This window comes from Thamnophis elegans, chromosome 1 (assembly GCF_009769535.1).
Source record: "Thamnophis elegans isolate rThaEle1 chromosome 1, rThaEle1.pri, whole genome shotgun sequence".
NCBI classification, from domain to species: Eukaryota; Metazoa; Chordata; class Lepidosauria; order Squamata; family Colubridae; genus Thamnophis; species Thamnophis elegans.
Genome location: NC_045541.1, coordinates 119,015,813 through 119,028,622, shown reverse-complemented (window position 1 = coordinate 119,028,622; position 12,810 = coordinate 119,015,813). Strand labels below are relative to the sequence as shown.

At 40.6% G+C, this 12,810-nt stretch overlaps 1 protein-coding gene across 1 annotated transcript in view; it reads right to left on the bottom strand.

The window, feature by feature from the left end:
• Window positions 1-277: 277 nt before the first annotated feature.
• The window catches only part of PLCB2 (phospholipase C beta 2), a 69,700-nt gene continuing 57,167 nt past the window's right edge, over window positions 278-12,810 (bottom strand). Inside the window, exons 26-32 of the mRNA XM_032238838.1 lie at window positions 9,004-9,217; window positions 7,124-7,295; window positions 5,534-5,610; window positions 5,231-5,323; window positions 3,672-3,729; window positions 1,730-1,816; window positions 278-611 (exon numbers count right to left, since the gene is read on the bottom strand). Of these exons, the coding sequence (XP_032094729.1) occupies window positions 342-611; window positions 1,730-1,816; window positions 3,672-3,729; window positions 5,231-5,323; window positions 5,534-5,610; window positions 7,124-7,295; window positions 9,004-9,217 (971 nt within the window). The 3' untranslated portion in view covers window positions 278-341. The remainder of the gene's footprint in view (window positions 612-1,729; window positions 1,817-3,671; window positions 3,730-5,230; window positions 5,324-5,533; window positions 5,611-7,123; window positions 7,296-9,003; window positions 9,218-12,810) is intronic.

Sequence of the window (12,810 nt, the reverse complement as noted above, 5' to 3'; positions counted from 1 at the left end):
GAAGCATAAGACGCACCTTTTTTCCTCAAAAAAGAGGCTGAGAATCTGGGTGCGTCTTATACACTGAATACAGAATTTTTTGCCTAGCTGGCTGTTGTTGAAATCCACCCAATAAGGCTCATTCTACGTAGTGATAGTAGGAAATATCTCTTGGTGCTGGATTTTAGTGGTAAATCTAAATAGAGTGAAAACCTCCGATGTAAGTCTGCCAGATCAAAATGTCCTACTATTCAAAAAATTGGATAACTAACAGATATTCCACGATGTTCTATGGAACTCTGAAACAAAATGAGATTTATTTTTAAAATATAGGAACTTTAAAATAAGATTTCCACTGAGTTTTACAATCTGCTCTCTTGGGCATAAGTGGTTTCTTCATCCCTGATAACATCCTCCTTCACCACTTCAGTTGCATATCTTAGAGTCTCAGGAGTCACCAGGTTCTCACATGGCCTTTGATCTCCCTCACCAGAAGCTCCAGGGGCCTCTCTCTTTGCCGTGTCAGCTTCCAAAGGGTAACAGACTTTCATGCAGGTCTTCACTGAATCTTGCACTTCTGCACTGATAGTTTTCATCTTGTTTTCATACTCGGCAAACGCTTCCTGCTGGAGCTGCAGAAAGAGTCAGGAAAGGTTCACAGTGGAGAAACCTGTTTGTTACATGTTTACAAATTCAGTCATTTGTCTTTTAGCAATGCTAACTTTAAAAAAAATACTCCTCTCCGAGGACAAGATCCCTGTGGTAAATTACTTTTTCCATTCCTCTGCTGTAATTATAGGTGTGAGGATAAGATCATTCCCACTGGGGCCTATAGGGAACTCCACCTTGCTAACATGGAGGGAATGAAAGATTCAACCTCTTTTCCTCATGCACTGTACAGCAGTCCCAAAGAAAACTGCATTCTGATAAAAAAAAGAAAATGAAAAAACTCTATTCAAGTAAGCCTTAGCAGCTTCTTTATTCTTGCTTTCATGTAGAGGCTCTGAACAAATAGGATTTCATGAATGAATCTTCAAGGAAATGAATGCAATCTGAATGGCAAAGATCAGGTGTGTCAAACTTGATTTCCTGGAGGGCTGCATCAGGGTTGTGTTTGATCTCGGGGGGGGGGGGCAAGGGGCATGGCCAGGGGAGCATGGCCAGCTTAACATCATTTGTGTCAGCACCTGTGGTGGCCTGAGTGCTCTGCCAGTGACAACAGGCTCCTGAGCTCCGTCTTCAGCTGCGACGGCCTCCTGCAACCCTCTGCCAGAGAAAAAAGAGCTCAAGGGGGCCACTTGGCAAGCTCTGTTTTTATAGGCAGAGGGTTACAGGAGGCCGTTGCAGCCAAAATCGGAGCTCAGGAGCCCATTTCTGCTGGCAGAGGCATTGCGGGGCGGTCCTTCACTGTTTTCCAGGTTGGCCCCATGATCTAAGGACCCTGCAGACCCGATCCAGCCTGCAAGCCTTGAGTTTGACATCCCTGGCATAGATGGAGGCTTAAAAAGTAGAGGACTGGAGAGCAGGGAATAGGCTGCCTCAGCCTTCTCCAATCTTCCATGTGTTTTGAGATGTCAGTGTTAGGCCATCAGCTGGAACCTGAACAGCCATGCTGATTGAGCTGTGCTGGCATTTGCAATTCCAGTACTTCTGAAGGGAAATAATTTGTAAAGCCTTTGAAATTATTCTAGATCTCCTGCTATACTATTAATTCTGAAAGGACATTTGCTGTAAATTAGTCACGTGATACCTGGCTTTCTTTTTCCTTGATTTTTCCTAGGCAGGTTGACTGCTTTGCTTCCAAGACTTGTTGATGCCTTGACTGTTTCTCATTCATCTTGAAGCAAGAGAAACATTTATGTTAGAAGGAATGACCTTCCATGGGATTATATAAATGCAACATTCTCAATGCAGTATCATTCTGTAGGCACAATAACACCAGTGATGAGGTCTGCAAGGTATTTTAGGTCCCAGTCCCTCCTAATCCTTCTAGAGCCCCATATTCCAGTATGCTTTTTATAAATATCAGATGTATGAAACTGCTGTTTTGCTATTAAATATTACAGGCAATCCTTGACTTACGACCACAATTGACCCCAAAATTTATGTTGCTAAGTGAGAAATTTATTAGGTGAGTTTTGCACCATTTTATGACTTTTATTGCCCAATCACTTCAGTTGTTAAATTAGTAACACTGTTGTGAAACTGGCTTCCCCATTGACTTTGCTGGTCAGAAGGTCACAAAAGGTGATCACATGACCCTGGGTAAATATGAACCACTTGTCAAGCATCTGAATGTAAATCTTTGAATGACCATAGAGATGCTGCAAACAGTCATAAGTGTGAAAAATGGTCATAAGTCACCTTTTTCAGTGCCATTGTAACTTCGAATGGTTACTAAACAAACTGGTAGAACATTCAAGTACTACCTGTACTAGACTACTTTGCTATATATCAATGCTGAAACCAATAACTACTGAGATTTAGACTTTGAATCGCAGGCGATAAGAGGAATGCTTCAATGTCTTTTTTCTTAGTTTCATGACACTTTGATCCCAATTTTATTTTTCTCTGCATAGGACATTATGCCTAGACAGCTGACCTGACATCAGTTTGTCCCATGCACAGGCGAGCATTTGGAATGTCTTAAGGCGGTGAGAAACATTCTATGATCACGTGACTAAGCCGAGGGGAGGGACAAACGATCAATTGCTTCAGTTCCAATTTGAAAATGGTAATGATTTACCTCATACACTTATTCCTGTTATTATTCACTAATAACAACTCTGTGAATTAGATTAAGTTGTGAAAAAGACATTAATGAATTAAAATTCTGCCATATGAAAGTTTATTTTGATTGATTGATTACATTTCCACCTGACCTTATTGGCTTTAATATTTAGTTACATTAAGTTGATCAGAGGGAAATATGTTTAATTAAAATTAATGTACTTATTTATTCTTTTTTTGTTTCTTCATGTTATGTTAATCTACTTCCAATGTGTTTATTCTGCTTATAATGAATAATTATACTTATCCCCATTGCACGTCACCCTGGACCCCAGATGGATAATTGTCTAAAATTTGAAAACTTCAGTATGTTTTAACACCCACACAAATCACAGGAAAAAAAGATGAAATGGGTATCAAGGCTACTATAATGCAAGAGTTGTAGCTACTCAAGGCACCATATAAAATAGTGCAGTGGGAATACAGCTTTAAAAATATTGCAGAAGAGAGAAGTGAAATACATGTGATCTACTAAATAAAGGTCAGAGTCCAAAGCAATAGCATTTAGACTTATAAACCGCTTCACGGTGCTATACAGCCCTCTCTAAGCAGTTTACAGAGTCAGCATATTGCCCCCAAAAATTTGGCTCCTCATTTTACCCACCTCACAAGGATGGAAGGCTGAGTCAACCTTGAGCCTGGTGAGATTTGAACTGCCAAATTGCAGGCAGCTGGCAGTCAGCAGAAGTAGCTTGCAGCACTGCACTTATCCCTCTTCTAGGGATCTGTGTAAAGCTGTGGGAGCCCTCTTTGATTTGGACCCTACACCTGGATTAGAACCAAGTGTCTTGGAAGGAGGAAGCATTTGTAAATCACTGGACACAGCATTTGCCCAAATCAGTAGAGCAGACCTAATAATTGTTCTTTTAGATGCTTCAGAAAGAATCCAGAAAGCTACTTACATGCTTGACTGCTTTTACAACTTCCTGAATATGTGAATTATTGACTTCTCTTTTTAACCTTTAGGAAAAACAAATCAAACCTTATTTATTAATTAAAATTTACAGCTTAGATTGTTCTTAAGGCATCCGCTAAATAAAGTGTTTTCATAACATATGTAATCACTTAAAATTAGAAAGAATTTCATTATAGGAAATTCTGAAAACAAATTTTGTCTGCAAAAGAGAAGCCCCTTACAAACTCTACTCCAGGACTGGCTAAATTATACTAATCACTTGAACACTTACAGATGGCAGGATCATCCATAAGATGAGCTGCTTATTATTTGTTCTGGACATGTGGTCACAATAAAGCCCTGAGACTAAAATACTGGTTAATAGCAGGTTGAAGTGAAGAAGCAGCATATTAAGAAATGATGGAAAGAAAGAAGATACTTTGAATCTGCCAGGTGTAGTTACTGTAAGAAACTTTGGGCTTGCATTCCTTCCCATCTCCTCTCCTTCATGTGATCAAATGATCCAACTTCATCATGGATTATCAAGATTGATTATGTTAAAATCATACTCAACGAGGACTGATGGAACGTGGAAGCCATCCTCATTGGTAAACATGCTGGAGAGGAGATGTGAAGGCCTGACTAAAATCTTGATTGTTTTTACACATACAACTCCTCATACCTGAAAACATACCTCTTACTTGTCATGCACAATGAATTGCAATTAACCAAAACCAGGGATAGGCTTCAAAATTTTTAGTAAGGAGGTTCTCTGCCAAGTTGCTGAGTGGGTGTGGCCATGATGGGCATGGCCTAGTCGGCCTCCTGCACCATGGCGGGGGGAGGGTTTGCCCTCCTCGGGCTCTGGAGGTTTTTCTCGAGTCTCTGGGAGGGCAAAAATGGCTTCCCCAGGCTCCAGAGGCCCTCTGGAGGCCAGAAACTTCTGGTAGGCCCATTTTTTTTGCCATCCCCGAGCCTCTGTGTGTGCCCTGCACTTACCTGCATCCAAAATGGGACGCATGAGGACTCCTGGGAGGGGAGGGGCGGGGCCAGCCAGAAGTGGGATTTGGGGGTTCTCCAATCTGCACAGAATCTTAGCTAGAGGTTCTCCCGAACCCCTGCAAACTCCCAGCAGCCCACCCCTGACAAAACTAGAAACAAATGCTTCCAATTATATTGCAGCTTGAAGAATGAGACAGGTCATGTTAACTATGTTTTAAAGTGATGACTAAACCGCCCTACGTTTCTCAAGTTTTAAGTTCTCAAGTGAGGAGAATGGCTTCTTTCCCGTGCTCAAAACATCTGCAAAGCAGGTATTGACTCTAAATCAGAGCGTGCAAACCGTTTTTCACGTGGAGAGTCACCCTTGGTTTTGTGGGGAGTCATGCCTGATTTTCCAGCTTGGTATGCTGGAAGTCTTGCTGCAGAAAGTGAGGATGACTATATTAAAATTAGGTTCAAACGTTAATTCAGTACAGTACATATAATAGCAATATATGCATTTATTTTTAAATTTCCCTTTTCATTAAAAACCACAAATCCAGTTGAGGGTGAGGTCAAAAATACCTTTCCTGAGCACTCTTATCAGCATTCTTAGTCACGGCTTGGATTTTGTCCAGTCTCTTCACTTCTAATTTCTTTTTCATTTCTTTAGTGTCGCTGTAAAGAAAGATAATCAGCTTGAGTTTACAAATTTAACAGTGTATTGTGGTTAATATTAAATGTTCGCTCCTTTTCTACTCAGATCACAGAAGGTTTCAAGGTTATAAAGAACAGATTTGACAATGGACAAACAAAATAAGGCTGAAGAAAAGCTACAAAAATGAATACAAAAAAATCTGCACACACGGACATTAATTTTATTATTACCTTTCCCAAGACTCCTTTAGTGCCTTCAGCTCAGATGCTTGCTTCTCTCTTGCAAGCTGTAACATTTTAGCAACTTTCTGTTTAAACAAAGCACAAGGAGAATATTCTTTTTTATTTATTTATTTTTTTTATTTTTTTATTTTTTTATTTTTTTATATTTATTTATTTATTTATTTATTTATTTATTTATTTATTTATTTATTTATTTATTTATTTATTATTTATTTATTTATTCAAACATTATCCCAAGTTAACCCAAAAGTGCTTTTTAAAACTACTGAGAACTGAAAAAGCTTCTTGGATGAGAAGTAAGATGTCTTCAAGAAAAACTAAGAAAGTCCAATCGCCTTTTGAAAAAGCAGCTTTGGGACAATCATAACACAATAGCAGAGTTGGAAGGGACCTTGGAGGTCTTCTAGTCCAATCCCCCACTCAGGCAGGAAACCCTACCATTTCAGACAAATGGTTGTCCAATTTCTTCTTTAAAACTTCCACTGTTGGAGCACCCACAACTTCTGGAGGCAAATTGTTCCACTGATTAATTGTTCTAGCTGTCAGGAAATTTCTCCTTAGTTCTAGGTTGCTTCTCTCCTTGATTAGTTTCCATCCATTCCTGTCCTACCTTCAGGTACTTTGGAGAATATGTCAATACCCTCGTCTTTGTGGCAATACCTTAGATATTGGAACATGGCTATCATGTCACCCCTGGTCTTTCTTTTCATTAAACTAGACATACCCAGTTCCTGCAGCCATTCTTTATATGATTTAGCCTCCATTCCCCTAATCATCTTTGTTACTCTTCTCTGCACTCTTTCTAGAGTCTCTACATCTTTTATACATAGTGGCAACCATCATGACCTGGATGACTGATGATCTCCATAGACATTATCCTGAGTTGGAACTAGAAGGGTCCTTTCCACAGAAGGCACTCAGATTTAATAGAGGCTCATAAAGGAAGGAAGAGAACATTGATCCTTTCTTCTCCTTGAAATGTTTTCTACAACTTCTCACATCATTCTAATCATTTGAAGTAAGTTTGCTATGGGCCTTAGAGAACTACAATGGGAAAGTTGAACAGGGAAAACATGGGAAAGAAGAATGGGCCACTTTCCTACCCTAGGAACTATACAGCAAGTGATTAATTCAATGGCTCCAGATGTTTCCAAAGCTGTGTTTGTAATATACAGTCGTGTTGCACACTGGGGTGTGTGAGAGTGAGTGAACAAACGTGTCATTTACACAAATTTGCAGAAGGGAGGGGCTGATGAGATCTCCCACCTGTCACTCTCAAACGATAAATTTTCTTCAGAATTGCCAAGGAATGATCAGTTCTGACATCAATTTAATTGAGTGCCCCAGAAATACAATGAAATACCATTTTGGTAATATAAGGAAGCCATATTCACACACAGTATGACCTTTCCCCCAAAAAACAACAATGTGAATTCAAATAGCAGATTTGGATTGGGTTTAAAGCCATCTGACAAGTTTAGCATGTATAACAATGTAATCTTAATGAAATGATTCAGGTTCATTGGTGCTGTTTATTAAGTAATTAAATCAAAGAATGTTAATACAAATATGGTATACCTCTATAGCATGCTGATCTTTCTTCTTCCAGATTGCATCATACTGTTCTTCTCCCAGGTGGAGTAATTCTTCCTCCAATTTCTCTTTTAGCTCCATCATTTTATTATCAGCATTCTCAGTCAATTCTGCAGTGTTTCCCTTTGTGTTGCTTTCATCCAAAACTATCCTGTAACTTCAGAGACACAACAATTTTCAATCTAAAGCAGAAATAGCCAGACCCTGACTGTACTTTCCTGTTCACCTGGCATATTGTCATGATATATACTCAATGAGCAGATCAGTAAATGAAAGAGTCATCAGTAATACTCCACAATTTTTTGATCTGCTTCCTCAATAGACAGGCACTATTTGACAAAAGAGCAAAACAATTGCATTCCAGCAGCTAGAGTGGCGTTCAAACTCTTACTTTTATGTCAGAGAAATTTGGAATTTCTTACTCTGATCTTGCTATTTTAGAAAGTAAAGTTTATTTATATATTCATTTAATTCTGTCTGGTATCTGGAACTGTGTAATGCCTGTTCTCCTATTTCATAACATTCTTGTATGGCACATTTGAATAGCACTGGGAATAAACCACTTAGTTAAAGGGCTGCTTCCCACACCTTTTTCTGGCACTAAGAATAATACAATACCACCATATTAACACATATAACCCCATATTCTAATTTCTACCAAATCCGTACTGGAAAAGCATAACATTCACATTGTTAAGATAGTGTCCTTTCTTATACTAAATGTTTATGGCATGAATATACCAGTACTTCAAGAAATGCACCAGATCTGCCATTTAAACACAGGAAAGTACCTACTTTTGGCAACGCAGAAATTCATTTTTAAAAGCCATTCAAACACCACCACCCCAAATATTGGAAAAGGAAAAACTTGATTGTGAAATTAGGGAACCCAGAAATTGCATGTATGTACAGGAAAATACTCTTATTTATGTCTATTTTTCTGAGCGGAAGCAATGTTTTTCCTAGCTCAGTTTTTCAATCTAAGCAACTTTAAGATCTTTAAGAACACATCTTAAAGTTGCTGAGAAACACTGCTCTAGACTGTAGTCTATTATATAGGCTGCAGATAGGATACAGCAGGGGTGGGTTTCAACCGGTTCGCGGCGGTCCCCACGAACTGGTTGGTTGGCGAACCCGGAAGTAAGTAACTTCTGGGAATGGCGAAGGGCCCACCCGCCTGCCCGCGCTCCTTACCGGTCTTTGAAGGCTTCTGCGCTTCCACGCAGGCGCATGGCACATACAGCACCTGCGCGATTCTCCGCGAGCAGCTGGATGGCACATACAGTGCCTGCGCGAGTCTCTGCGCGCAGATGGAGCATCGCGCAGGCGCTAAGACGCATGCGTGAACTGCGCACGTGCACGAGGATGCCGCTGGCCCCGTTCCAACCGAACCGGTTGGAACGGGATTAGCAACCCATCCCTGGGATACAGATAGATGGAGCTGACTATATTGGACTATATTGTTGGAAGAACTACAGGCCAGGAAGGTGGAACATGGGAAAATAGGAAGAAAAATATGCCTAGATAATTTTATTTCAGGCAATCACATGTTTAGTGATTGAATTCCATTCCTCCAGCTCTCTTGCTTGGCTTAACATATATCCAGAGGCAGGTGCAGGGAAAGTAAAGGTAAGTGGCATGCCCTCTTATTGACCCTACCATTATGAGTTGGTCATAATCCATTTAGCATGCTAACAAGTTAAGCAGAACCAAATCTAGTTAGGTCTAGATGGGGAACCACTATGGAGCTCCATGTTATGTCACCAAGATGGCAGAAAGACAAAATTGCAATGCAACAAAACACCATTTTATTCTGATTGCAAATAAGAAACTCTTTGCTTTATTATTTCTGAACTAAAGTCTACCTTTTTCTTCGTGGTGTTCTTGATGGACATGGCATTTCTTTTCTGCCAAGCTGGCTAACTACCTCAGTGAAAAAAGCAGTATATTTCTGTAATAATTCTTCCTTGCGCTTTGTCATCTTCCGCTCCAGCTCCTTTAGTTCCTTTTCTTGCTTTTTCAAGAGCTTCCCAAAATTTTTCATCTGCTGTATCTCTTCAATGCTGGCTGTCTGTGGCTCTGAAGCACAGAATGAAAAAAGCATCCATCAGTTGAAATAAAATGCTAGGCTGCCATTTTCTTGAAGGATTCTTTTCCACAACTAATTTACTATGCCTATTTTCTCTCAAGATTACCTTGTGTTGCATGAATATATTCTGTCTTTTTCAGCATCTCACACATAAGAAAAAAAAAACCAATACAAATCCCACTAAGGAATGTTCTAGAGCAGTGGTCCCCAACCTTTCTGGTCCCCAACCAGGGACTAGATTCAGAAGAAAAATGGTATTCTACAGAGCACTGGTGGGGAATGGCTCCGAGTGCAACCTAGATGCCATGCATGCACAGATGAAGCTTCGCTCACTTGTCTGCTGCTTGTGTGCCCCAGTTCCTAATGGCCCAGGGTTGGGGATCCATGCTCTGGTGTGAATCTGTAACAATTTTAAAGCCACCTGATGAATACTGTTCTTAATATTGATGGGGATCCATAATACTTTGCTCAATGGTTGGTCCATTTATCTGGGTTTTCCAGCTGGACATAGAGCTGGCTTAATAGGAAGCTGGTTTAGTGGCACCTCTTCCTCCAATTATAAATTAGGTTCCGTAACTCCGTTTTGAATTCTAGCTATTATTCTGAATAAATGACTAATTTCTTCTTATGCTCTGGTGGTTCAGTGGTTAAAGTGCAGTATTACAGGAAAACTCTGACCATATCTGGAATTCGGTCAAGGTTGACTCAGACTTCCATCCAGGGGTGGGATGCTAGGAGTTCATAGGGGTTCAGGAGAACCTCTAGCTAAGATTCTGTGCAGTTCGGAGAACCCCAAAATCCCACTCCTGGCTGCCCCTGCCCCTCCCAGGAGTCCCCATGCAGCTTGTTTTGGATGCAAGTAAGTGCAGGGCGCGTATAGAGGCTTGGGAAGGGCAAAAACAGGCCTACCGGAAGTTCGGGAAGGCCTGAAATGGGCCTATTTCTGGCCTCCAGAGCATGGGGAGGATGTTTTCACCCTCCTGGAGGCTTGAGGAAATCCTCTGGAGCCTGGGAAAGGCAAAAACGACCCCCTCCCTGGCTGTGGTGCAAGAGGCCAACAAGGCCACACCCACCATGGCCACGCCCACCCAGCAACCGGGAAGAGAACCCCTTGCTAAAAATTTTGAAGCCTACCCCTGCTTCCATCCTTCCAAGATTAGTAAAGTGAGGACCAGATTGTTGGGGGCAATGTGCAAATAATGCTTCTACATTGTAAACCAAGTTCTGAAAAGCACTAATGCTTCACTTTTTTCTGGATTTTTAACTTACTTGGACTGAACTTTTCAAAATCTTAAAACAATAATCATATAAAATACATTTGTCCCAGCTGTGTCCTTTCCACAATGTAGTGGAGCACCTACTTTCATAATTCCCAGGTAGCATAAGCATTGACAACTTCATTAACCTGAACCTGTACTCTAAGTAGAAGTGAAACTTCTATGTTGCTGGAATATTACCATAATTTCCCGTTTGCACCCAGCATACGCAATATGCATAGGTGAAAAAATATACCAGTACAGCGAGTAAAAATATAGCTTGATGTTTATTTATTAAAGACCAGCAAACAACAGAAAAGAGATAATTGGCAAAACATGACCAAAAGGAGGTAAAAGCAGGAGAGAGGCAAGAATAGGCAAGAATTTACAACACCGCCCCTCCAAACAGGCCAGAGAATTTCCCAGAACATAGAACCATTACAGTGAGTAATTAGCATGAGCGGTCCCAAAGAGAGTGACCTTTGGTTATTCCAGTCGTAATTGTTTTATGTTCATAATGGCAACAGAATAGAGATGAAAAACAGGACATCTGGTGTTCCATCCTCTACACTATGAAGGAAACAACTTGGTGGATGAGGACAATGTATCTTCTCCTTAAAAAAAAAAATCTAACTTTTACTTCGGGTAAAAGTTTTACTTTACTTTACTTTCAGGAGAGGAATGACAAACTGAAGACAGCTAATGACTGCTGCAAAGACCAAGAAACCGGGGAGTAGACCGGTTCCTTGAAACCTGCCTGAATAAGGAGAGGGTGGGAGATTGACCACATCTGCTCTGGACAGCTGCTCCTTAGGGGAGACCGCAGGAGGGGTATGGATCTAAAGAGCAGGTGGCTGAGCAAACAGTTGTAAGAACCATGTCTACTTCCTTGGTCCAACAGGTTCAAACTCTTCCCAGATAAAAAGCTAAGACTATGTATCTCCACCAAACTGCAATAAAGCCAGTGTCCAATTGAGAATAAATCCAAACAACTTTATCCAAAAGATCCTAGTAATTTCTCAGCATGCCCCTGCAAGAAGTTCTCCAAAGAATCCTTATCCAAGAGGTTTATGTCACTTGAAAAAGTATGACTATCTGCAAATGCAATAAGAGCAGAGACATAATGATCAGTGGTGGGATTCAAATTTTTTTACTACTGGTTCTGTGGGCGTGGCTTGGTGGACATGGCTTGGTGGGCATGGCAGGGGAAGGATACTGCAAATCTCCATTCCCTCCTGAACAGCTGGAACACGGGAGGCAGAGAATAGGTGGGGCAGGTCCAGTCAGAGGTGGTATTTACCAGTTCTCCAAACTATTCACAATTTCCACTACCGGTTCTCCAGAACTGGTCAGAACCTGCTGAATACCATTGCTGATAATGATGCTTCACTGCCTTACTGTTACTAGGTAGGCCTTTATAATGGGTCTGACCCATGTTCAGTATCCCTTGGGGAATGCCAGCAATGCTCGGGACGTATCTTTTCTCACTTCATCTTCCCCAATTCTTCCATAAACCACAGGGAGTGCTAAGATCTGCAGTAGGGAGAAGTTTCATGGGTAACATCTGATCCAAAGCTTCAACCATGCCCTTTTTCAAGTGGTAATCAACATTTAAAATGGACTGTGCAATAAATCAGCAGAAACAACATCCAACTCTCTCTGGAATCTGGGCCCATTAGTCATTAAATTTTCTAGCCAAGCTATGCCAGCAAAACTGGAGAAGGACAGAGTAGCCAGCAGATTGCAATAAGTCAGTCTACATACCAGACCAAAGAAAGAAGACTTAAAAGAATGTGCAAACTACCATCTATCATCCTTAATTTCATATGCTAACGAAAAAATGTCTCAAGGCAGATTAGAGCACTGCATGGAAAGAGAGATTCTAGCAGTCAAAGCTGGCTTTATGAAAGAACGAGGAATATCATTGCTGATAAACACTGGATCATTTTTTTAATGAATAGAATAGAATAGAATTTTTTATTGGCAAAGTGTGATTGGACACACAAGGAATTTGTCTTTAGTGCATAGGCTCTCAGTGTTGCATTCTGCACTTTGCTGATGACATTGCTCTGATAAGCTGAAAATGCAAATGATCTGGAACTCTAGTAGTAAAAGTCAAAGACCATAGTGAAAAAAATGAGACTAAGATAAAATATAAAGAAGGCAATAGATACAAAGTAGCATCTGTCTTTCAAGAGTGAATATCAAGTAAAAGAACCACCAGCTGAGAAATATGCCACAGATTGGCATGTGGAGTAGGATAGCAATGACAGCCTTGGAAAAGACATTTAGATTCACTTGAGTCACAAATGATAAGGCTCAAATCA